This window comes from Dendrobates tinctorius, unplaced genomic scaffold (assembly GCF_039654945.1).
Source record: "Dendrobates tinctorius isolate UK_male_01 unplaced genomic scaffold, ASM3965494v1 ptg000039l, whole genome shotgun sequence".
NCBI lineage: Eukaryota > Metazoa > Chordata > Amphibia > Anura > Dendrobatidae > Dendrobates > Dendrobates tinctorius.
Genome location: NW_027361707.1, coordinates 32,700,017 through 32,727,325, shown reverse-complemented (window position 1 = coordinate 32,727,325; position 27,309 = coordinate 32,700,017). Strand labels below are relative to the sequence as shown.

General features: G+C 47.2%; 1 protein-coding gene across 2 annotated transcripts in view; it reads right to left on the bottom strand.

The window, feature by feature from the left end:
- Window positions 1-27,309, bottom strand: part of CC2D2A (coiled-coil and C2 domain containing 2A) — a 177,837-nt gene that overhangs the window by 132,486 nt on the left and 18,042 nt on the right. Inside the window, exons 2-8 of one of the 2 annotated variants that reach the window (XM_073574599.1) lie at window positions 27,179-27,262; window positions 9,074-9,149; window positions 7,386-7,477; window positions 6,002-6,103; window positions 5,501-5,602; window positions 3,627-3,812; window positions 877-1,030 (exon numbers count right to left, since the gene is read on the bottom strand). In XM_073574599.1, coding sequence (XP_073430700.1) covers window positions 877-1,030; window positions 3,627-3,812; window positions 5,501-5,602; window positions 6,002-6,103; window positions 7,386-7,477; window positions 9,074-9,149; window positions 27,179-27,262 — 796 coding nt within the window. The remainder of the gene's footprint in view (window positions 1-876; window positions 1,031-3,626; window positions 3,813-5,500; window positions 5,603-6,001; window positions 6,104-7,385; window positions 7,478-9,073; window positions 9,150-27,178; window positions 27,263-27,309) is intronic. The other variant, XM_073574600.1, reaches the window with a different exon arrangement.

Below are 27,309 nucleotides of genomic sequence, written 5' to 3'. Positions count from 1 at the left end.
AATCTCGACAATATCAACGAAAAAGTGCCAAAATGTAACATGGCGCGGGGTGTTAACAGTGAGCGAGGTACTCGTCGCTCATGCCCCAGCACCTTACATGAAGGTGGGGATCCTGGCTGGGTGTGTGGACTTGTGCTATGGAGACACTTCACCCTTGCAGGCCGCAATGACTTCGGCTGACCAGGAGTTATAAAGTTCAATTAGGGAAACTCTGTTCTGTCTTACTCAGTTCTATATCTTCACCATGACCCAGCACGGTACTACAGTCCAGTGAGAGTCCTATTCTCAACCCGTCCTCTTCCTTCTTAAGGAAACTAGTTTGCCAATATTTCCAGTACTCTCTGAGTTATAAACTCGGGGCCTTGTTACTAGGAGCCCAGTCCCAAGACCTGTCTCTAGTACATCACTCCATCCTTCAGTCACTTCTCACTTTCCCTCTCTCTCTTTAATCACGACAATGCCATACATTACCTCTTTCTCCACTCAAGTCAGGGACCCCCACGTCGTGCAGATCTACTCAGTACTCAGACCATAGGTCTGCTTTGACAGCATGCAAGGCCCTATCTACCGTCCTGACAGGAAACGGTCTCTGTCCCTTAACCTTAGCCTCTCTCCTCTTGGCTAGTCCCAAACATTATCCCCAACTCTCCCTCCTATAGGGCAGAACACAACACTATCATCAATAACGCATATTACAATACACATTAGAATACACTGTAATATTAAACGTGTCATCAAGGGGGAACATGAGCAGTTTTTTCCATTAACTCAGATTTCCCAAATAGGCAAAATGAGTTCATCTCTTTGTATAGATTTAAAGCAGCTTCTATTTTAAATGAAAACCATCATGTTATGTACTGTAAGTGGGCTTGTCACCTTGTCGAAAGCTTGGGGAGAAAAAAATGTCACGCTCTTTCAGCAACCGGCTGTGATATCCTTCATATTCAGCAGCCGTCAGCTCTATGAAGTCACGTGCCGTCTGGTCAATGAGAAACAGGTCATCTTCAGGAACCAAAGACTCCTCTTCTCCCTGTAACAATGTCACTTTGTCAGAACAATAAAGGAACTTATGATTTAATTTAAGGAGCTCGGCAACACAGGAGAAATTATCTACCTAGCACATAATTGCATTATTCTGTTGACACACTATGATGTATTCATGCCTTTCATAGTCTTTTAATCACTTAAATGATCGTATGTTCTACAAAATTGAATCAGTAATTACTATTAAAGGTCTAACTGTACAAAAGGGTTTAAGGAAATCTAATTTTAAATTCAAGGGTGCTTCAGACCTAAGCGAATTAAGGAGGGTCTGCTGGTCGGTGTCCCTGCAATCCCGAACAGTGGCTCATCTCGTGAAAAAACAAAGAATTTGGCAGCTACTTAGCCAATGTTAGGAGACCATCTACCTCTAAATCTGTGGGTTTAGAGTACTTGATCCTAATATTTATTGGCACACAATAAAATTCCATAATAACTGATTTAGTGGCTTTTATCTGTTCTTCAAAATTTTGAGATCTGAAGCTCATTGTTGAGATCACTGTTGAGATCAGATTATTCTGCGCAGAACCTCTCCTAAAATCTCTTGAAAGGGTAAAATGAAAAGTAGTTGCCTATATTTGAACAACTTATTAAAAGGTAATGGATACTTTAGCCATTTTCTTCCCTAACACAAATTCAAGCAATATTCTAAATAGCCTTCATTAAATATGTCCTACAATTATTTTACTGTAAAGTCTGTGCAATACCTTCACATAGCCAACTGTCCTGCTAATTCTAACCTAAACGCTAACAGTACTCTGCTCTTATCAGGTAAGGAGTGACATAATTTATATACCTCAATTAATTAGGGTCTGTTTTTCTACTCTCTCTCCTTCCAATTAACGTCCAATGACGAGTCCATCATTGGATGCCTCCCCCCCGTTTGGTTCGGGCTCTGGCGATGAGCCTGCACCTTTTCCGGCATATGATAGTTGATCTGATCAGCTGACATGTGCCCCTAACAGGCGCGGGTGGAATCGCGATTCACCCACGGCTGTTGACATGTTAAATGCTGCTATCAAACTCTGACAGCGTCACGTAACATGCACGCACAGGAAGCGCATCATTACCTCCTCCCATCGGCGCCCGTGTCACATGACCGCGGGTCACCGATGGGTTGACATGACAACCTGGTGTCAGCAGGAGACCGCTGTAGTTGCATTCCAAATGTAAAAAAAAAAAAAACGTTTTTAAAAATATTACAAAAAATAAAACAAATATTAAAGTTCAAATCACCCCCTTTCACCCCATTCAAAATAAAATAAAAAAAAAAAATCAAACATACACATAGCTTGGTGGACATGCCATCCTGGACTCTAGAAATGGGTGACTGACAACTCGAAAGGGGAATCTGTACTGAAGGCAATAGTGGTTGTCTCCCCAAAAGATATGGAATTTAATATATTTTTTCAACAGGGAGCTGGTATTCTCCGGCTGGTAATGGGATATGTGTATTTTTATTTCAAATAAAGGACTTTATTCTGAATGTATGTTACTGACAATATGACTATGGGGTTAGTAATGGAGAGGGGTCCTGTAGACGCCTCTCCATTACTAACTGCTGGGCTTGATATCTCCTGAAAATACAATGGTGATACCAACCCCACAAATATGAACTTCACTTGCCACCACCACAGGGCAAGAGGGAAGAGCTGGGCAAAGCTCCAAAATTAGCGCATCTAATAGATGCGCCTTTTCTGAGGCAGCTGTGGGAGGGAGCAATATACATGGCCCCTTAACCAGCCCCCAGGTGTCTGCTTTAGCTTGGCTGGTTGTCAAAAATGTAGGGGACCCCACACTGTTTTAAATTATTTGATAACCCACCATGATAAAAGCTGACAGCTGAAAGTTGCATCCAGCAGCTTTCAGTTTTGCCATGCTCGTTATCAAAAATAGAAAGACCTCATGTCATTTTTTTCTAATTTATTTTTAGCACAGGTGCCAGCTGATAAATATTCACAGCTCTCGCTGTTTTCAGCAGCAGCAGGCGTAGGCTGATGAGAGTAGTTCTCTCTCATCAGTCAACGCCTCTGTGACCGGCAGTAAACTTTTTACCGCCAGTCACAGTGGCTGGCTCACGCTATCATGCAGATGACTGCATGGCAAACAACGGATGATTTTTTTTTTTTTTTTAACTGTTTGGCCGAATCCGCCAGACCAGAACTTCCAGTGGTTCACTTATCACTACTTGACAGCTAAAGATGACTTTAAATAGAAGTTGTTTTTTTTTAACCAGATCCTAGATGTCTACCATTCTGTAAGTATTGGTAACAATTTTGTTTTATCATAGAAAATAAAACAAAGCTGCCATCTGCTGTAAAAACGTAAATCAAATATAGGATCATATTTTTTTTTTTTATATAGCCAATAGTTTAACAGTAGAGGAGTGCAGAAGGTCCATTGACCACAAACCCTATTAGGTATCACACCACTATTTCACGGCAGAGGAACTTGTGAGCCTTCCAAAATAACCAATCCATCTTGCGATACATGTTGATACACTTTTAGGATAGAAAGACAATACATTATATAAATTCAACACATGTAGCAGAATAGCTTCAGAAAATGCCTCTTTATGCACCCACCAATCCTTCTTCCCCCTCCTCTGCTTGGTCGTGTTCAACCCTTGAACTAGAATCCCCAATGTCCTCTTTTCTGAGGACTTCTCCTGATTTCTTTTGGTCTTGCTCCTTAGGTTCTTCTGGTTCTGGATGAAAGTCTAATGTAAAGAAGTTGAAGGATTCTTCAGCAGTGGGAAATCCATTAGAGGCCTGAAAAAAAAAAAAAAAAAACAAAAACATAACTGGAGTACTGAAAAGTGGATATAGCAGGAGGCCAGGCAAAGCGCAGGAGCGCTGCCTTGAATGCATCTTAAAGCATCTAGCCACATCTCCCTGATCTTGAGGACTATACAGCTCACCTTGCACATTACCATTGCAAGTGTGTGTGCCCATCCCAATTTCTACATTTTATAGTCGCTCTAGCAATTTTTACTGCGCTTTACCGTTATTATGATTTTGTTCTCATCAATTATATTAAACATTATTTTCTTGCATCACTTCAAAGTTAGAGTGTGCGGTGAATTTTTACTACATGAACTTAGGGCCATCTGTCCCATTATCACCCAGCACCTCGCCATAAGACAGAATGGAGGCCAATACTCTTAATTGACTAATTGAAGTGGCACTGGGCAGGGAATAGAGCTGGAGTGACAGAGTCTTCAGATCTACAAATAGCTCTTCAGTCTCATTTGCATATCAATTTAATCATTGATATTGTAGAAATGGATTAACAGACTGGCCATGTAAAGGGATTGCTGAACTTGTCTATGAAAGAGCTACATCCACATATTAATAGTTTGGGGTATGAACTCCTGCTGACAGATTCCCTTTGATTTATTTTAATAGTTTTGTCCAGAGTTATGAAACTTTGGCCATCACTTTATCTACAGCATTTATCTTAATGCTTGTTAAGAACCTACATATAAGTGGTTTCCAAACCCCATCTTTTTACCAGTCCACTTTCCTGCCTTCACCTACATTGATATCAGAACGTATTCATTTGGAGTACAGATGATGGCAGTGATGGATTAGCGCAGCACCTGTTTCTCACTAACCCTGGGGATAAGCTGATTCGAGTGCTGACTAGTGATGAGTGAACGTGCTCTTATAAAAGCGTTATCCGAGAATCCTGGGAGTGTTCGAAAAAAATTGTTTGAGTCTCTGCGGATGCATGTCTCATGACTGTTAGACAGCCGCAACACATGTAGGGATTGCCTAACAAACAGGAAATCCCTGTAGGTGTTGTAGCTATCTATCGGCCTCGAATTATCCAGATGGGGCAACTTGATTATATTTTTTTTCGAGCATGCTCAAGATTCTCAGAAAACACCTTATCCGAGCACATTTGTTCATCACTAGTACTGACCCATGACCGCCATCATCAGTACGATCTGATATCAATGAAGCTGAAATCAGGCATCTAAAATCGGAGAAAAGCAGGGGTTTGGAAGCCATTTGAATGCATTTTTTTTTTTTTTTTTTTTACAGGGATGAAGACAAATCTGCTAATAAAGTGATTCACAAAGCTTCATAACTTTTCATGCCGGACAAAATTATAAAAAAATAAATAAAATGTTTAGTTGCTCTTTAAAGGCGTTTTCCACTTTGGCCAATCCGTACTTCATATATGGACGACAGTGTCACTAAGCAAATCACTCAGTATCGCCCTGTGATCAGCTGTAATCTGTGAGATTTCTGGCAGCAATTTTTCTGCAGCGCCATCACAGGAAGCGTTAGGCATTACACATAGTGCAGGACAGGACCGGTCCTCCAGAGCGAGAGGCGCTCTCTGTAATCGTTCTCTACTTTGGCCCAGAGATGAGAATCCAGAAGAGACTTTACCCCTCTAAGAAAAAGTGTTCCATAATAAACGGATGGATCCTAACAGTGGGACTTACGTGGGACTTTTTCTCAACCGTCCTCACAGCATCTCGAAATCTCACTCTTGAAGACAGCTGAGCCTCCACATCCTTTGCTTTCTGAAGAGGGATGACGTCCTGCTGACAAACATACAAGATGCACAATTTGCCATACATAGCCGAGGCATCCCAGTAATTAATAATCCGCAAAGGATGAGGCTAAGTGTTATAACAATCCACAATGTGGAGGTCATGTTATCAACCGACAAACAATCCTTTAACGAGGCTGTATAAAGAAAATGATGGCTGCTTCCTTCCAGAAATAGCGCCACTCATGCCACAGGCCATATGAGGTATTGCCGTTTGGGCCTGTTCATGTGACTACACTGTCTACACAGCATTGTATTTGGGGAAAAGATACCCAAAAGTCTATCTAGTATAGATACATAAAACTAGTGAAGCATAATACATTTTTTTTATTATTTTTTACTAATTGATTTTACCTCTTAGAAGCGAAGATCCCTGATCCGCAGGACTCACCTTGTCATCAAACTTCGCATCTGTGTCCGAAAGTCTCGATCTAGTAAGGCTTCGTGGGGAGACGGAGGGCGACTCTGGCTGGAGTAGACTCTCTGCTTTAGACTGAATCATAAAATCTCAACATTAATGCAGGAAACGCTGAGCGTCGGCCGTCTGTACTAGAATCACCGCTCCAGGTCTCCTGAGCCTCTGGTGCTTACACTCCGCTGGGACCAGATAATCAGCCCTGACAGCGTCTCTTCCCATCATACAGCGATACATATCGCACGTGAGGGATGAAATAAACCAGAGTTTATCTGCTCAATTACCTAAGTATGTAAGTTACTTGGCTGCACCCGAGTCTCATCTGGTCTGGGATGATCAGAGGAAAACAGTGGATATACAAACGGATTGCAGGAGAAGAAGGTCATTTTAAAGTCACGTTATACTCAGGGTTGATGTAGCCTATGAAATGCAAGTGCAGATTTCTAACTAAAATAGGATTTATTTTCTAATATCAGTGATGCTGCAATAGAACAGCACCCCTAGTGGAAGAGCATGACGTTGAAAAATTACTTGTTAAAAGGGGTTGTCCGGCTACAAGTCTACAGTCACTGTATGATTCTCCAGAGTCGGCGCCTGGAGTGTATGTGATTTGCATAGTTCCGGCCACATTCCGACTAGACGTGTACGCCCTCATTCAAATCACATTCAGTGAGGCTGGACACATCTAGTCGGCATGAGATCGCTTGTATGCAAATTGCATGAATGAGGTCATGTGCCCGCCTCTGGAGCACAGAGTGACAGCAGAATTGTAGCCCAAGGCTGGACAACCCCTTTAAATATAGATCTGCATGCCTTGGGGAAAACTTCCATGTAAGACTGACTATAACAAAGTTCTTTAGGGATATACTTGACAAAAGGTTCCTGCCAACCAAAAGTTTCTACACTGTACGCAAATGGTGGTCCGAACCGGCTCTAGCTTTATGCAACGGCGTCCCGGTGGGGTCTCTCTTCATTTTAAATTTTTCCTCCTTGCCTCATAGCCACTAGAAGTTTGTTATTTTTCAGTCAATAGGATTGTATAAGGGCTGGGGTTTTTTTTCAGTACGAGCTATAGGCTTTAAATTACCATTTTGTAGTCGATGTGACATTCTAGTCTTTTTTATTACATTTTTTTGGGGGGAGGCGGTATTTACCATTTAATTTTTTATAATTTTTTTAAGTGTAAAGTTGGAGTCGCACTTTATTTGCACACTCATTGCAGTTTTGAATTCCTTCCATCTATCATGTATGATCTTAACATGAATTATAATATTTTTTTTTTCTAACTGATGACATCTGCAGAACAAAAAAAAAAATAAAAGTCACATTGAAAACCTGGAAAGCACAGACTTCTCCTCACCCTTCCAGCTTTCAGTTTTTCTCGCAGCCGTTCTCTCATGGAAGATTCAGCAGAGCTAGACTTCGCACTGGAGACGTTTAATGGCGGCAAACCTAAAACAGGTCATTTGGGTTAGACCCCGTAGTCTGGTTTTACTCAATCGATTATTTCAAGACAATTGTAAAAGTTCTATTTCTGAAACAATGAGGGGAAAAAAAAAAAACTATTTGGTTTGGAAATTATTCAAATGCGGTTGTGAAATTAAAATGCTGACAACGTCCCCGCCATTAAACACACGCTGAAGAAAATTATTTGCACTTGGCTGCCAAATTTCTCCAAAAATTGGAACCGAAGAACTTCTCTTGTATTATAGGAGGAGGAAAAATGTGAGGTTCTTCACAAAATGCAACCTACTTATCATAGTTGGGTTCTTATACTTTATTTATCCTGTAGGGGCGCTGTAGGGAAATCAAAATGGTCTACTAGGCCACAGGCTTTATTAAACAGCAGCTGACATGGCCACGACCTGAAAGAAGCAGAGACTGGATTTTCCCTACAGAACATGCACAGCTGAGCCATCTCAATGAGAAGGTCAAGCGAGGGACCTCCATATATGACAGCTATATGCTTTAAAGTGGAATCCATAGCTGGGGACAAACACTGTAAGGAGAACCTAGACGAAGCATGGCCACATCCAGCCTGTGGGCAGAGACAGCCGAAGGACTGAGGATCAGTCAGTGCCGGGTGCTGACTGCTGTTTGCAGTCCCTCTCTCCGAGCCGCACTGTGACTTATTGCTGCAGACTAATCTTCCATACAGATCGGAAGGACACTGGAGGATATGACAGCACTGACAAGAGTGACCTGATCTGTGTGAAGGGTCAAGATGGTGCAATAAATCATCACACTGAATAGAGTGACTGCAGAAAGACACTTAAGAGGTAACATTTCTCCTTGTGGACAGTGACATACCAGCTCTGGCATGCCAAGGTAAGGAGGCTTATTTGCCATGCAATACACCTTTGGGAAATTTAATATACAAACTGTCTCTTCAGAGAGGAAGAGGGCTTGAACTCTATAGCGCCACCTGGAGAAAGCAGTAATCCTACAATAGTGACTTGTAGGATTGCCGCTTCCAACAGGTGGCGCTACAGAGTTCAAGTCCTGTTCCTCTTGGAAGAGGGAATTTGCATGCACACAGACACAGGATATGGCCATGTGAGAGGCCTCCTGCCCCTGGCACTCGCGCTCTGCTGACTTCATCTCTTAAGCTCCTCTCCAGCAGATGGAAGAAACGCAGAGTGATCAGCAGACTTGCGCACATGGCATGCAGTGTGGGACGGCTGGGTCAGTGCCAGCGGCTGTCTACTAAAGCTGTAGACTGGTGAGTGGCCAGAAACTGTTGCTGGAGGGATAGCCCTGGGGGGCATTTACCCCTCTGCCCCCTGGCTCAGCCATCCCCTGTCAACCATAATATATTCCAGTAGATTAAACACTGAGCGAGATCAAATTGTGTGGATTTTGTGTATTTACATTCCATGACAGGTTAGAATAAAGTACAGAACATTAAACATGAAGCAGGTCTCCAGCGCTCTGCCCGTTACCGTTCCTGCACAAGCTCTCATGAATAGTTACAGAGATCAGGATCCAAAGAAGGAATGTCCACCCAGAGCCAAGCATTCCCGATTTGAGCCCCAGGACTGTACTCACTGCGCTGTCCTCGTATAGCAGTCCCAGCATCTTCCACAGCTTCATCTACATGTGAGTCTCTGACATTCTCAATCAGCTGAAGAGAAGAAGAAGAGACAGTTACACAGGTTCAAAAATGACCTCTGTCCCTCAAGTTCTCCCTCTCTCGACCAACTGTACATTTGTCACTAAAATACCTATAACCCACAATGTTATGTGTATCAAGGAAATCTTCCAGCTCTTTTTTAAAAGCTGTTATGGTGTCGGCCATTACTACCTCTTGTGGTCGGGCATTCCACAGTTTGACTGCTCTTACTGTAAAGAAGCCTTTCCTGTTTAGCTGCTGGAATCACCTTTCTTCCACCAGAAATGAGTGCCCCCTGGTCCTTAGTATGGTCCTTGGAAGGAATTAGACATGCGCCAGTCCTCTCTACTGACCACACATATATTTATACATATATATGAGATCTCCTTTGAGGCGTCTTTTTTCTAAGCAAAACAAGCCAAACTTTTCCAACCTCTCATCAGATGAGAGGCCTTCCATCCCTTGTAATAATCTAGTTGCCCACCTTTGAACTGATCTAACTTCTGAACGTCCTTTTTTAAATGTGGAGCCCAAAACTGGACCCTATATTCTAGATGTGGCCTCACAAGTGATTTATAAATTAAAAATTCATTGGGATTGTGGGATTTTCTCTCTTTTCATACATCCTAAAATCTTTGCTTTTGTGGCTGCTGATTGACATTGAGTACTGCTGCTCAGCTTACTTGTAACCTGAACACCCAAGTCCTTCTCCTGTTCTGTAGTCCCAAGTATTCTCCCATTTAATGTGTATGCAGCAATAGGATTGCTCCGTCCCAGGTGCATTACTCTACATTTATCTACATTAAAGGGAACCTGTCACCTCCCCTGGGCGTTTTTAACTAAAAGAGCCACCTTCAGCAGCACTAAGTCTGCATTCTGTGAAGGTGGCTCTTCCGTTTCTGACCCCCAGTAACGGCGAAATATTAACTTTTATAAGTAGGTCCTCATACCTGTAATGCGTCCCATAGGTATGGTGTGTCCCCCTGAAGCAGCCGTCTCCCCACCGTCAATTATGTCTCTGTAGCGTCTGGGCCCCGCCTCCCATAGTTGTCCATCATGGCGCTGTGCTGCCATCTGGGCTTCGCCTCCCATAGATGTCCATCACTAAGGCCCTTAGCTCTGCTTCTGTTCCCCGCCTCCTTCTGTCTCCTATGCCGGCGCCTGCTCTGTGATAACAGTTCTCGGGCATGCGCAGTGCGCGCTGCCCATGAACTGACATCAGGCGATCACGCCTGCGTGTTGTGGAAGCCCCAGATCCTGCCCCGCAGTGTGTGTGTTATGATGTATTCACACTGCGGGGCAGGATCTGGGGCCTCCACAACACGCAGGCGTGATCGCCTGATGTCAGTTCACGGGCAGCGTGCACTGCACATGCCCGAGAACTGTTTTCACAGAGCAGGTGCCGGCATAGGAGACAGAAGGAGGCGGGGCACAGACGGCAGAGCAGGGGCATGATGGACAGCAATGGGAGGCGGGGCCCAGACGGTAGCACAGGGGCATGATGGACGGCTATGGGAGGCGGTGCCCAGACGCTACAGAGACATGATTGGCGGTGGGGAGGCAGCTGCTTCAGGGGGACACACCATACCTATGGGACCCATTACAGGTATAAGGACCTATTTATAAAAGTTAATATTTCAGCGTTACTGGGGGTCAGAAACGGAAGAGCCACCTTCACAGAATGCAGCCTTAGTGCTGCTGAAGGTGGCACATTTAGTTAAAAACGCCCAGGGGGGGTGACAGGTTCCCTTTAAACCTCATTTGCCAAATGTTTGCAACACAATTAAATGTTTCCTCTGGACAAGTATACTATGACATATATCTATACTATCGATACACAAACTATCATATCATCCGCATTTTTGCCACTTTTTTGGCATGAATACTTCTCAATTATTGACTTTGAGTCAAACAACTTTTGCTTTTTTCATTCCTTAAAGGGAAGGTGCCATCCAAAAATTTTTTTTTCAGCAATTGAAAAAAATGTGAAGAATTAATGTTTACATTTTCTTAAAAAATATTATCATGTTTTTAATTTTGTAAAATATGAAAAATAATTTTAAAAAGTTTGGCATTTCCACTTGTTAACACTAGGGGGAGCAGCTACTGAAATTTGGCACAAAAACATGGATTTTTGTGAGTACTCACCGTAAAATCCTTTTCTCCGAGACGCTCATTGGGGGACACAGGTACTGTGGGTGTATGCTACTGCCATCTGGAGGCTGACACTAGGCAATACAACACAAGGTTAGCTCCTCCCCCGCCGCATACACCCTCGCCCTGATTGCGGGCGGAAACCAGTTTAGTGCAAAAGCAGTAGGAGAGCAATAACCATTAGCCTTAATACAGTAAACAATATGTCTGGCAAAGGACCACCCTGACATTCACCACAACATACACATTAATCAAATAAACAAGAGCCAACAGGCTAACAGGGTGGGTGCTGTGTCCCCCAATGAGCATCTCAGAGAAAAGGATTTTACGGTGAGTACTCACAAAAATCTATGTTTCTCCTTCGTCTCATTGGGGGACACAGGTACTGTGGGACGTCCTAAAGCAGTCCCTGGGTGGGAGATTAACTCACCTATCCAAGCTCCATGCATCCCTTGTTTAAAGGTGCGTTACCGCTGCTTGGAGAATCCTTCTACCCAGGCTCGCATCCCCCGAAGCCTCAGTATGGACAATGTAATATTTAGTAAACGTGTACAGGCTGGACCAGGTTGCTGCTTTGCATACCTGCTCCGCCGAAGCCTGATGCCGAAGCGCCCAGGAGGCGCCCACTGCCTGAGTAAAATGCGCTTTGATCCCTGATGGAACCAGCGCCCCTCTGATGCGATAGGCCTCTTGAATAGTTAAACGGATCCCTCTGGCCATGGTCGATTTTTGAGGCAGCGAGTCCTGTTATGATTGAGTCACCGTAGGAGGCAAAAACAGAAATGCTAGCTAAGTCCTGAAAACCAGAGAAGTTGGCAACTATCAGATTGCAGACCCCTGAACCTATCAACACAACTAGCAGTAGCCGTGGGGGGTTCCTACGATGATCTAGACCCCTCGATCACAGCCGGAGAGATACATAGGAGGCCTAAAGAAGGAAAGGGGAAATCTAACTGCCCCAGAGCAGACCCCAAAGCAATAGGCAGCCCCCCACATATAATGACGGTGAAGCAAGATGAAAACACTTACACAGACAGAAAGACAGGCTGAGCAAAGACGGGGCCCAAAAACTACCTAGATAGGAACGGATAGGAAGGCTGCTGTCTGCAATCTGCCAAAACCCTATCAGAGATAAAAGCCAACAAGCTGATATAAAAATGGCCCTGAAGCAACTAAGCTTCAAAACTAAATCAGCACTCAGGTACTTTCAGAAGACAGAGCTCAAGGAACACTGCACACTGCAGCAGGGAGTGGCAGAATCAAAAAGCCAGCAAAACAAAAACAAATCTTAGATGCAAAAAGGCAATACAGAAAACTTAGCTTTAGGAGAGCAGGAATCAGACTGGTGTCCCAGAGTCCACAGAGAAATCACCCGCAGGGCAGAAAGGGCGTAGGCTGCCTTAAATCCAGTCAGTGACTCCACTCAGCCAATCGTCTTCATTAGTCCCAGGTGCCTGTTAATCAGGCTCACTACCTTCCTTCACTAGAATAGGGAGTTCACCAGGCCTCAGTGACGGAGGGGAAAATGAACTCACAACAGAGTCCCTTCCTGGGCCCTTCAGGGAGCACGAACGGCGCATCCGTCTGGCGCAAGGGTGCTGTCCTTGACACGTACCTCCGGAGAGCTCCTACCAGGTCTAACGCGTGCAGAGCTTCTTCCACGCGATGCACTGATACCGGACAGGACGAGCGCAAGACAATATCCTCCTTGATGTGGAATGAGGACACTTCTTCGGAAGAAAAGGGGGGAGCTGACCTAAGCACCACCTTATCTTGCGGAAAGCGAGGAACGGTGCTCTGCACGACAGCGCCAATTCCGACAATCGCCTAACTGAGGTGACGGCCACCAAAAATACCCCCTTACACGAACGAAATGGTAAAGGAAAGACCTGTAGCGGCTCAAAGGGAGCTTCCTGCAGAACACTCAGGACTAGGAGAAGGTCCCTGGTGACCCTTGGCGCCTTATAGGGAGGTACTAGATGAGAGCATCCCTGGATGAAAGCCTTTACCTGCATATTAGTAGCCATTCTACACTGGAATAGGAAGGACAATGCCGATATCCGACTTCTAAGAGAGCTCGGGCTAATCCTGCATCTAGGCCCGACTGGAGAGAGGCCAAGATGTCAGGAATAGAGAATGTCCAGGGCGAAAGACCATGCTCTCGACCCTAAGTAAAGAACTATCAGGAGTAACGATAGACTCTCGCCGAGGTATGCTTCCTGGCGCTAACCATTGTAGCGCCCACCTCGTGGTGAAAAACCCCGCTTGAGCTAGAATCCAAGATTCCACGGCCATGCCATGTAACCCAGGGCCCCCCCCCCGAGTTCGGGTGGCAGATCAGTCCTTGGGACAGCCGATCCGCACGCTGCGGCAATCGCCACTGGATGTCGGTGAGCCGCTGTATCGGATCTGCATAGCATGCCCGTCAGGGCCCATCTGGTGCCAGCAGCTCTACTGGTACCCCTTCTACCTTGATCTTTCTGATCACTCCTGGAAGCGATGGCAACGGAGGAAACAGGTATGGAGAGGCGAAACTGGTCCCCTGGTAGAACCAACGCCTCCACCCCGAACACTCGTGGGACCCGTGCCTGAGCAACGAACACGGGCACCTTGGCGTTCATTTTGGACGCCATCCGATCTACATCTGGTGTCCCCCATCGTTGCAAATATGCTGAACAACCTCGGGATGCCGGGACCCCTCCCCAGCCACGACCTCCTGTCGGCTGAGGAAGTAGACTGCCCAATTCTCTACCCCTGGGATGTGGCCCGCCGAAAATACCGCTGGATGTTCTCGGCTCACTGCCGGACGTGTCCCGTCTCACGCATGGTTGTCCTGCTGCGCGTGCCCCCTTGATGATTTACGTAAGCCACTGCCGTGGCATTGACTGACTGAATCCAAACGGGTGGTTCGGCTAGGAAGTGCCGAAACTACTGCAGTGTCCGCCGGACTATACGTATCTCCAACAAGTTGACCTGGAGGCGTGCCTCCTGTCACGACCATTGGCCCTGAGTCGTGTGGCGATGAAACACTGCTCCCCAGGCCCAGGAGGCTGGCATCTGTCGTGACCACTAGCCAGTGCTCTGGGGGAAAAGGTTTACCCTGAAGAAGCGAAGATCTGACCGTCCACCACTCCAGTGACTATCTGATCTGAGAGGATAGCTGGCACCGCTGATCGAGGGCAAATGGATTCTTATCCCAATCTAACAAGAGAGCCTGCTGTAGCGGGTGAAGAAGAAAACTGGGCAAACGGAATCGCTTCCCTTGCTGCCACCATCTTCCCCAGCATCCACATCCCAAAACGAATGGAGCGAGGAACTGGCTGCTGGAGCTTCCGGACTCCCTGCTGGGGCGGTACGGCTCTGTCTTGAGGGAGACTCACCAACCCTCGAGAGGTATCGAAGATCATTCCTAGGAAGAAAATCCTGTGGGTTGGGACAAGGGATGACGTTTCCCTGTTGACCAACCATCCTAAGCGGAATAGCGTATTTTAGCGTAATGCTGACATTCTCCTTGCATGCTCAAAAAAGAGGGACCCTTCACCAAGAGGTCGTCTAAGTATGCAAGACGACTATTCCCCGAGAGTGTAAGATGGCCCTCACGCCTACATCTAGTTTTGTGAACCCTCCAGGGTGGCGGCTAGCCCGAAGGGCAGCGCCGCAAACTAAAAATGGCGCCCCGAAGAACCTTTTGATGCAGAGGAGCAAAAGAAAAAATGCAGGTAGGCATCCTAAAAACCGACTTAGGCTATGTATTCTCTCTGCACCATGCCTGATATAACCGAACGAAGCTATTCCATCCTGAACTGTGTGATCCTGATGAACTTGTTCAGGAGCCTCAGGTTCAAAATCGTCATGACTGTCCCGTCCCTTTCGGGGACTGTGAAGAGATTGGAATAAAACTTCTGAGCCCTCTCGAGCTCTGGTATGGAATAATGACCTGTCGTCCTGGAGTGACCTGACGGCCCCCCGCAACGTCCCTGCCCTGGACTTTACCTTGGGAAGTCGGGCAGACCAAAAAACAGTCTTGGGGGTTCCTCAAACTGTAAGTCGTACCCGTAGACACCAGTTTCGTCCCCCATAAGTCATGTGCTAACTCGACCCAGAATGACGAAATAAGAGCAGGTGCCCGCCTGCCCTGTTGATGTCGCCCATAATGCTCCCCGAGTCATTTGACTGGGGGTTCCTGGCACCTCTCGACCTGGCGGGCGTGGAACCCTCCACTGGATTGGGTCTACATGAGACCTGTCGCTCCCTGTTTTGGCTGGGGCGACTTGGACCGGCCAAACTGGCTGCCGCCGTCCCCCCGGAGTTGCGAAAGACCCGAAACTATGTCGGAAACTAGGAAAAAAGGTTGCCTGATCTTCTGATGTGGAAGGAAGCTGCTCTTTCCTCCTGCCGCGTCAGAAATGCGCTGATCCATATCTTTCCCAGAACAGGCCCTTGATAGGGTACGGAAGTCAGAGACCTCTTGGAAATAGAATCCTCTCGCCAAGCCCTTAACAAAAGGGGGTCTCCTAATGGCTACCGCGTTAGCGGCTGCCGATGCTGCAAAATTGGCTGCATCCAAGGAGGCATTGATCAAGTAGTCTCTGGCCATAGGAATCTGATTTGTGACCTCTAACACCTCCGCAGGCAGGTCTCTATCTCGTAAAGCCTTATTCACTTACTCAGACCATGACATCATGGCCTTGGCTCTCCCTGTTGCGCAAAGGAGGGGGCGAGCGCTGAAGCTTCAAACACACTAATCGAGCCAAGCTCTCAATGAGCCTATCAGAGGGATTCTTAATGGACCTCGAGGCCAGACGAGATACTGGTGGATCCACCACTGGTGATTCCGTCGATCTCCTTTTTTTCTTTTTTTTTTTTTTTCTACAGAGTTCAGGGGCAAATGGATATCTTGCCTCCATAGTCTCCTGACCCGAAAAGCGCCTATCTGGGCGTTCTCAGTGGCGCTGCCCAATGCCTTCAAACTCTGGGTGAGTGCCAAAGACTCCGTGCGGACGCCTGGCCTGTCTAAAGGCTACTTTATGGCTCAAGGCCAGGGTAACTTCATTCTCTACCCCCAAGGTTTGCTTGACGGCTCCAATGAGGCTGTCTATTGCTACTGACAGCCCCGGATATCCAGGTCCGGCGGGGCGTCTGAGTCCCAATGCACACTCTGCCTGCTCCCGAACATAGGTGACAGAGAGCGTGATGCTGAACTCCCAGATGCCGAGGCACCGGGCAACCCGGAAAGACCTCGTGTAGGTGAGTTCCTTTGGCATCTGTCTGGCATGAGAGCGGCCCCTGCAGGCCGAGGGTTCTCGCGAGATGGAGGACCCTTCTCCGGGCATGAAGAGAGTCGATCGCCTTTGTAAGCGACGCCATAGTGATAGCCTTCCGGTGGATTTGGTTCTCTGGACTCAGCTACCGGAGGGGGGCTCCTGGGCACGTTTGGGCTTAGGTCTTCCATTTGGGTCCTGGCCCTGGCTCAGGCTGCTTATCAGCCGCCAAGCTTTTCTACAGGAGATGCATGCAGCGTAATGCGCTTTACCCTCCCTGGCCATATTGCATGAGCAAGGCGTTTTTTCTCTCTCTTTTTTCCCCAGAGAGGGAACGGAGGGGGGGGCAGGAGGGCACCCCTTGCGTGCACCTGCAGCTCAGCTGCGCCTTACCCGCTCCTGCGTCCTCCACGCCACCGCTCCTGCACACCTCTCTGGGGCAGGCCGACCACCCTACCTCCTGCGGGCTATCCCACCCTGAAGCCGGGGCCTCAATTAATTCGGTGCCTGCCCGGCTTCAAGGGGCGGGCCGCCGGAAGTGACATCCCGACAGAGGCGGGACTTCCGCCGCGGCCTAGCTCCGGCCAAAGCCGCGGGCTCAATTTTACAGCATCCGCCCGCGGATGCGGCTGAGGACGCCGCAGCGGCGCAGCCGTAAACGCCGCAGCAGCGTGACTGCCGGAGGCGCCAGGCTCTGCAACAGGAGTGGTCGGAGGTGGCGACGGGCGCCAGCTTACCTGCAGGAAGAAGCACCGGGAAAGATTTGCTGCACGCTCCCAGCACACCGCTGCTGTGTCCGCATCTCTCTGCCCAAGAGCCCCACGCACACGGCCGGTGATTTGCGATCTCTGACGACTCCACCAGGTATACCGGGGAGGAGAGGGGTGGTGGGGGATCCAGGACGGTGCAGGCACCCTAACTCCGTCCAGCTTCAGCCGAGGAGAGGGACCGTCCGCCGCCTTGCAGCACCTCCGTCTAGCGTTGGTGGAGCAGTGGGGGCCGCACAGACTAGTCTTGTGCCTCTGTGCAAGCCCATGGTTTCAATACTTAGGGGTGGACAGGGCTGAGTCTGGCATCGTGTCCCACGTCGCGGGAGAGGATACGTGGAGGCGACACTCTCACGTGGTCGCCCGTTAATGGTTTGGGGAAATCGGAACCTTTCAATAGGATCCGTTGCCCCTGTCTCATCTTCTTAGAAAAAATAAAGAAAAGAAAAAAACAAACTAAAATAAAAAAATTCTGGGAACCTGCCCAGATTTGTCCCACGGTGCGGGAGAGGATACGTGGAGGCGACACTCTCACGTGGTCGCCCGTTGATGGTTTGGGGAAATCGGATCCTTTCAATAGGATGCGTTGCCCCTGTCTCATCTTCATAAAATAACAAACAAAAATAGAAGTCTGGGGAAAAGTCCCAGATATGTCCCTCGGTGCGGGAAAGTATACGCGGAGACGATACTCAACGCGTGCTCGCCCGTTGATGGTTTGGGGAGATCGGACCCTTTCAATAGGATCCGTCGCCCCTGTCTCATCTTCATAGTAAACTAGAAAAAAATAGTCTGGAGAGATCCAGACTGTGTGTGTGCCGCCATAAGACACTAAACAAAAAAAACTGGTTTCCGCCCGCAATCAGGGCGAGGGTGTATGCGGCGGGGGAGGAGCTAACCTTGTGTTGTATTGCCTAGTGTCAGCCTCCAGATAGCAGTAGCATACACCCACAGTACCTGTGTCCCCCAATGAGACGAAGGAGAAACCTAGTGTACAACTAGCTCACATTACTGCACTGCAGTAATTATGGGCGGAATCTGCTGACATGGGTGTGGTGTCACTCCTCTCCTCCCCTTCTGGGTGTTTGCTAAGGGAAAAGAGAGGATGACATCTAGGAAAACAGTGAGCAGCCATTTTGATGAGGCCTGCAAAGTTACTGACTGTCTTTGCATGCAAAGTCGGGATCAGGACGGGTCATCAATCAGAAATGTTTCCTGGATTTCTGTGGCGCAGACAAGAAGACGGTCCATCCATGTGTATAAAACACAGCGCTCTATGTACAATCCCTGGCACCGAACACGGCGCCCCCCATAGACCAGCACCCTGCTCTCCTGAAATACTCTGTGCTGCTGTCACCGTGCTCCTTCCACTATATATCAGGCCTCTGTCGCCTCGCTTTCACACATCGCCAGGACGGGATCTGAGGAGAGGAATGGGGTCTTCGGTCACCGAGGATGGCAGGCAGCAAGGATTCTGGGAGTAGGGTGACAGAAGCACAGAGTATTTCAGGAGAGCGGTGTGCTGGTCTATGGGGGAGGTCACAAAGGGAGATATATGGCGGAGGAGCAGGGTGACAGCAGCACAGAGTATTTCAGGAGAGCAGTGTGCTGGTCTATGGGGGGCACAGAGGGAGATATATGGTGGAGCAGCAGGGTGACAGCAGCACAGAGTATTTCAGGAGAGCAGTGTGCTGGTCTATGGGGGGGCCCAGAGGGAGATATATGGTGGAGGAGCAGGGTGACCACAGCAGAAAGTATTTCAGGAGAGCAGTATCACACGGGATAGGATTAGATACACGGCTCAGCAGTCAGTATCACTCAGGATAGGATTAGATACACGGCTCAGCAGACTATCACACAGGATAGGATTAGATACACAGCTCAGCAGTCAGTATCACACAAGAGAGGATTAGATACACTGCTCAGCAGACAGTGTCACACAGGATAGGATTAGATACATAGCTCAGCAGACAGTATCACACAAGAGAGGATTAGATACACGGCTCAGCAGACAGTATCACACAGGAGAGGATTAGATACACGGCTCAGCAGACAGTATCACACAGGATAGGATTAGATACACGGCTCAGCACACAGTATCACACAGGAGAGGATTAGATACAGGGCTCAGCAGTCAGTATCACACAGGAGAGGATTAGATGTCCAGCAGATTGCCAAGTGTTTTGAAACAGCAGGGGCAGCAGCTGGTCGGGTGTTTTGGAAAGAGCAGCTTGGTGTCCAAGAGCTCGTCCTGGTTCCTCTCCTGCAGCTGGTATGTGCAGAGTGAACATCCAAGCCCTGTTATGCTGGAACAGTACAGTATCCAGTGCTTGCAATAGAGTGTAAATGAAGCTAAAAGAAAAGCACTGGGCTCTAATAAGATGGCGCCTGGCCACACAAACAGCTGTGAATTGAGCTGCCCACAGAGGCGTGTCCAGTTCACTCATGATGCAGCTGCAATGAAAGAGATAGGGTCGGCAGCCAACTATGGTCTCTTATGCCCAGGGACTGCCGTAAATGAACATGGAAAGTGTCGTTCAGCAGCCAGAGAGGTAAGATGGCAGCCCCCAGTGGCTGCATTACTACAGAAAAAAAAAAAATCCATACACACCACTGAGTCAAGCTTAGGGGACAATATGTTTTTATACTATTTTCTTTTTTACATTAAAATATGAAAAAACACGCCACCTTCCCTTTAAAGTTGTCTTTTGTTGTTTAGTTCATGTTCTGATTTTTACTTCAGTTTGGCTTTTCCAGTTGTTTTAGAACTGATATATCAATTGCGACCTTTTCAAATAAATGTTAAAATTTTGCACAAATGTGCTCCGGTCCTTTACTTGTGTGACTTTATGTGCGCCAGTTGTTTTAATGCAATTTTTTTCTCCATTTTGCTAAACTAAAAAGTCGTGAAAAGAGTCAACGACAAAAAAGAGCCTTTTTATTTTATGCAAAACGCATAAAGAGTGTGCGCCATATTGGAGAATATGGCTCAAAAGCCGCAAGTGAAAACCACAAGCCGAAATAGAGAATGGACTTCAAAAAGAAAAACTGCAAATAATGAATTGGGGCCTATGTGTACAGTAAATGAAATGATACAAATACAAAGGGATTAAAGGGGTTGTCCACTACATAGACAACCCATTCTGAATCCCTGCGTTTCCCCTCAGTAAAATATTAACACTTATGCTCACCTCCAGTGCTATTCCAGCGGTGTCGGCACTGGAATTCCTTTTATGTCATATGATCTCTGCAGCTAATCAATAGCATGATAAAGGATCCAAGAATGGAATGTTCATCTTAAAAATGGAACACCTTCCGAAATACTATGTAACGTCCCATAAAAAGGGGGAGATCTACCAGTCTCCGGGAAAAACTCCTGGGTGACCCACATTCTAATCTCTCCTAAGTACTGTTTTTTCTCTCTATTCCGATGCCATAGTAGATAATGAGCTAATGCCATGGTGCCCCGGGATGCTGTGTGGGGAGGAGGACTCCCAGACAGTGATCGGGCCGGTACCCAGGGGACCGCCATCAGGGTTCCTGAGGGAACAATACTGGGAGAACAGTAAAGGGAGAGACATGACCGAAGTTGTCAGGGAAACAGGGGGCGGGGCGAGGATAAAAGGGGCAGGGGGCGCGCTGAGTTGGCAGTTGGGAGAGAGTGTGAGAGGAGGCAGGAAGCCGGATGACTGGAGGGGACACCGACAGGAGCCTGTGAGGAGGAGACTGCGCACTCACCGACAAGTGAGACGTGAGAGACTTTTACCGGAGGCCGCTTCCCGCCCACTTTCTCAGAGAGCCACGCCCGCCTTCCCCCGCCTTTGTGGGAGAGATCCGTTACCTCAGGTCGCGGCTGTGACTACAGATAAAACGGTCACAGAGGCCTGGACACTGCCCCCCGGCCTTCTCCCACCGCGGCGACCCCGTCATCATCGGCCTCAGGGGATGCCACTTCGCCATAGGCGACGTTAGAGGCGCAGGTCCCGGTTACGGAGGGACCCTTAGCGGAGGACGGCCACCGGCCATTTGAGGAAACTGCGCCATTACCGCGCCCCACCGGCACCGTTTCTTCAGGGCCTGTTGCGCCCCACTGGCACAGTTTCTTCAGGGCCTGTTGCGCCCCACCGGCACCGTTTCTTCAGGGCCTGCTGCGCCCCACCGGCACCGTTTCTTCAGGGCCTGCTGCGCCCCACCGGCACCGTTTCTTCAGGGCCTGCTGCGCCCCACCGGCACCGTTTCTTCAGGGCCTGCTGCGCCCCACCGGCACCGTTTCTTCAGGGCCTGTTGCGCCCCACCGGCATTGTTTCTTCAGGGCCTGTTGCGCCCCACCGGCATCCTTTCTTCAGGGCCTGTTGCGCCCCAATGGCACCCTTTCTTCAGGGCCTGTCGAGCCTAAATCTTCCCGGAATAATGTAGTGTCAAGGCCGCCGCATCAACGAACTCTAAGCGGCCGCATTTGCGATCCCGAGTGACGCATGGAGGGATAAGTGGACTATAGCTATAGGTACCATAGTTTGGCCATATTCCGGCCTTCGACACCTGAACTAGCCGGGTTACTCCCAGTTACTGTGAAAAGTATTGTTTATTTTATTGAGTCCCTGCGAGGACAGATTTGTGTTACTACTGTTTGCCTGTTCAGCATAGCCCTAGTGGCTCCAATATATAAAAGTTTATTATACAAGTCATACCTTGTCTCATGTCTCGTCACTGCATCCTGAGGACCTGCTCAACCCCTACAGCTGTATGCCGTGGTGCCCCGGGATGCTGTATGCCGTGGTGCCCCGGGATGCTGTATGCCGTGGTGCCCCGGGATGCTGTATGCCGTGGTGCCTAAGAGCCAAGGGGAGAGCAGGACCAAGACAAAACATCTTGTCTGAGGGTTGATAAGTAAAAACTCTGCTACCAGGGCATAACTGTACCCACATCCATTACGATTTTATAGTTATTCTCCAAGGAACTCATTAGTGCGGATGGTATTACCGCCCATTCCACCAATAGTGATTTGTGCTAAATCTAGCAGAATTTTGACGTCAGGTACCTGTGATTAAAGAAACTCTGAAGTGAACTGTTAGGCGTCTGGTTTCTGCATCTGCTCTGCAGGAATCCAGAGCCTCACATTCTGCGGTCTCCTGCTGTCTATCTACTGCAGAGAAGATTACTTTGCAGCAGACCGCTCCAGAGACTAAGTTCTTCTGTGCTCCTACTGGGCATGCTCACGAGGCGATCTCCCATTGGAGATTGGGAGTCATGTGCCCAGGTCCTGCTCCAGATCTCATTGGTCCATCTTGGAGATCTGGAAGGTCCCGTACGGCTATAAAAAGCGCGCATGACCGTTCGGCCATGCGCTAGTATAGAATTTTCAAGCTAAATGTGTGAATGGTGACGGATGTATGACTCTGGTGACTGACTCATTTGAAACCCCTTCTCTCTGATATTACGCATGTGGATAGGGAATTAGTACAGCAGTCAGCGCCACTGTGCACACTGCACCTCTACTCTAACGTCCGACATTGCGCCTGCCTCCTAGCTTTGTCGACCAGCGGCCATGCCCTACGCCGCGCTGCAGTTGCAGCCCTCCTTGGCATCCGCAGTAGCGACGCCGCACACACGGTAGGTCTAGACGGACGTAGCTCCTCTGCCTTGGGTCCTGCTCCTGTGACCAGATACCGTGTGTGCATTTCCCTGTGGTCTGTGACACTAACAGGCTCAGCATTTTGTATGTTTTTGTTGCGGCACCTCTGTGTGTGAACAGAGCACGCTTTGAACACTTCGGGTGAAGTCTATCCTGTGCGCATTATACCGCCATATTGCTCATCTGTCATTACAGCGGTGTAACACCGACTGCACGGTGGACCCCGAGCGGCGAACGCACTTTATTATTTATTTTTATTTTGTGCGTTCCACCGTTCCTGACATGAACACATAAGAAAGCTGAATATGATCATCGTATTTCTAAGTAACAGCTCTGGTCATTAACACTAAGCAGAGAAAATCCTCCATCTGGTTTTTGGCTTTCTGTCATGTTGATTTAACATTAAAAGTAAAATTGCCAAAAATTGTCCAGTGTCGTAGGCTAGTAGATAGTATAATAGGAGCCCTAATAACAGTAACCCGGGGCGTGCCATAATAGATGCTGATGACATTGATGTCAAAAAGTGGTCTGTGGCGGAGATCAGAAGAAATGGGGAGAGGGTGAGGAGCGGAACGTCTGACGTCGGTAAAGGTATAGGTTGGGGTTTGGGCAGGGATCTGCATCTATATTTAAGTGGGGGAGAGGTGTAAAGTGTGATCTGTGTTCATTTCAGTGTATAATGATGGGGTCATAAGTATGATTTGTGACTAAATGTTGTAGATTGGGTTGTGTCATACAGTGGTGCTCCGCTAATAGTGTCAGATCACGCAACCGCTATGGGCCCTGTCAGGTGTCACAATCTCAGCAGTATCCGCATTTATTCTTCTGATAAATGAAGGTGATACTTTCTGATCTTGTCACTCACTTGGTCATGGATGAAGCACTTTATAAGCTGAACAACATACACATAGAACAGCACCAACAACTAAGGTGCCCATTTCTGATCGAGACGAGAGGATTGATCCGCGGGACTCCAGTCCAGAGTCCAGGTCACAGGTACCCAGTGGCTAGACAGAAGTCCCGAAAATCTATTACCTCACGGCATCCCTGATGCAACATTTAAATTGTCCAATCAAGGGTCGCGCCGGAGACCCTGGAAGGTAAGAGATTTGCAAGACTCCAGTCTAGCCGCCAGGTACCACTGACATCGCTATGTGCATCATCTCCGCACCATGACATCACTATGTGCATCATCATCATACTGTGATGTGTGTGCATTTATTACTATGCATAAGAAAGATAAAAATATTTATCTGCTATGGGGACCCATAATACTGGCCAAAATATCCAATGGAAATTATGTTAGAGGGTTCACTGATGCAAAACCTCCAGCCACCGCTCCACTACAACCTAGTTCCAAGTCTTTTATCTGTAGGCAAAAAATGACCATAGTCACCATAAGTGATGTCCAGCTCCTACTACAGAACTGCCTACAAATGGGCCCCGCTAAACCGTAACAGATTTATTGCATGCAATAGTTATGTGAAACCATGGAAATCCAGCAACAACAAAAGTTTCAGGACCTTTCATCTACAACTATACAGAAATCTCAGAGGGATGGAGAGTAAGAACTAGAACACATGGAGTAGATGTTACATTCCACAAGCCTGGCTTCATTCTACAACAGCGGGTGATGTCTCTTTTTATAAAACCATATAAAACAAACACATTTTCTTGAATATAGTGATTAATGGATCAGATTCACATGTAGTCATGGCGGGGCCTCATGTTTGTTGAGTGATAATTTTATTAAGCTATTTTATGTGTTGCTAAGGCCTTATTCATAAGTCTGGGAATCATGTACGCGTTCTATCTGGGATCTTCTTGAATACAATATCTACCCATTAAAGTCTATAATGGCATTCACATGTCCATGGTTTTATTTTTTTGCAGACTGCGTTTTCGCAAATAAATCACGGTGACATAACTGTTTTTGATTGGAGTGTCGGATCTAAGTGCCCACATAAGTCTATGGGTGTGAAAAAATAACGGTCAGGACATGGATGGTATCAGTGTACAGTCAACACTGCAATGGACAGGAGACGTTTTGTCATCTATTTATTTCTCTTTTCATATGTGAAAATCATTGATAATAGTCACTGGACACTGATGAAAATTGGACTTTTTTTTTTTTTTTTTTAATGAGAAATTTCCCGTCATACTTTACCGTTCCCGTAGGCCACCCATCCACAAGTTGTATGCCAAAAGTGTGTTTTTTAGTCCTCGATTCGGAAGGCGTGTGTCCAATACTGGTAAAAGTGCATTTCCTATTCACAGAGCAGCAGCAAAAGAGCGTATTACCTGAAGGTGTGCCTCTTTTTCAATGGCCTTCTATAGCAAATAAAATTTATGACATTCATTCAGACAATGACCATTGTAGAGGGCACACATTCGTAGTGTAGACACCACACAGTGCTGACAGGTGCAGTGTGTACCCAGCATTAGAGGGGTTGTCCTAGTGTTTTCCTTTACGGTACATTAATTTCTCAAGGACATAGAGTTTGTAAAGTAAGACATGTATAAAGTGCTAGGAATCCCCTCCTCCCAGATCTGGTCACACATTGCAGTGCTACCACCATTCTGGAATTTATTTTTTATCTTGATGGGTCTGTATGGCACGGACCCTTTTGTTACGAACGTAATGGAATGGAATGGGATTTCTGTCCACGCACATGACATAAAAGGGACGTCTGAAGAGAAGGGGAGGAGAAATCTTATATAATGAAGACCAGAGGCAGTCTTATCTTCAAGGCAGCCTACCCACCATAGCCTGGAGGACCAAAGCTATAAAAGATGATTTTTACTGAACAATGCCACATCCAGGAGGCATACAGGTATGACTAATTTCACCTGTATACAACCTGTATGTATGCCCATAGTCATAACTCTAAAAGCACAACAGGGTGACAGATTCCCTTTAAATGTATTTATTGGTCATCGACTACATCAGACAGCACATAAATGAAATATAGTTTGGGGTTTAATAAGGCAAGAAGCAGGAAAAAAAAACAATTGCAAGACTTATACGATTACATTTTTGGACTTACACTCTTAATGTCTTTTACTCCGTCTGATAATCCAGAATATTTGGTTATACAATGTCAATTGCTCTATTAAAGTAGGGTCAAAGGAATTCCTCTGATTACCTGTTTTGTAAAGGTGCACAAGCACACGAAACAGACCTTGGCCGGACCACTCATCGAATACATATAGAAGCCATCTGCCTCTGCTCTGACGGCGGAAGTTGAGTGTAAGGCCGGGGTCACACTTGCGAGTGCAATGCGAGAAACTTGCGCAAGTCTCTCGCCCCAATACCTGGAACTGCTGCCGGTGGTTCGTACCGGAGTGTTCAGCTGCATAGAAAGACATGCAGCCACACACACTCCCGAGTGCAGGCGGCAGTGCCGGGTATTGAGGTGAGTTTCTCGCATTGCACTAGCAAGTGTGACCCCGGCCTAACAAGGATGCTCATCACTCCCGATCCTTAGTTCTTATGACATGGGAAGTAAACGGCAAAGATTCTGGCAGCAGTTTATTCCCCTTTCCCCATTAAAAAACCTGCATCTCAGAGAAACAATCAGCCAACAGTTATTTCATGGAACTGTACACCTGAAACCCATCTTCTCCTTCCAAGTCCTACTAAGTGGGGGCAGGTAGGAAGTTAGTGTGAGGCGCCACACTATTATGGCACAGTAACAGCGCCAAGACAGGAGTGGTGCCTATGTCATTACTTGTACGTGCACTTTACCGCTGGCACAGGGAGTATTATAGAGCTGGCACCCCAATTTAATGTCCAGGAGATTGGAGAGAACTCTGATCACGATCACTTAAACCTTGCAATCAGTGCCAACTGCGGCATCCAATTGGTTTCATAGTGAGGGGCTTCCATGTGTCAAACCTTCAGCTCTCAGCAAGTAAACTGCAAGGTTCGGATGTAATACAATGGCAGCTGAAGGTCTAGGTACACGAGGATCCTACAATGATTAGCTGCTCGTCAATTTTTTCCTGGCAGACGCAATACCCAATGAACAAGATCTACCGAGAGGGACATTGCTGAAGAAGCAGTAGTGTTGGAGTGGAAACGTGAGCATACGTTGGGGGATTTTGTACAGCATACCGCACGGTTTTATTTTATTTTAGAGGTCAATAACTTTTTTTTTTTACATTGAGCTTTAAAAGAAAGTAAAATGCAATAAAACTAGTTCTGTGGAGACAAGTAAAGTACTGTACCGCTTTCTTCCTTTTCTGACGTTGTGCTCTTAACGTCTTTTTCAACTGCGCCACCTCAGCGTCATCATCATTATCCTGCAGCTCCTGAAAGGGAAAAAATAAACCCATGGACCATTAACAACATTACATAT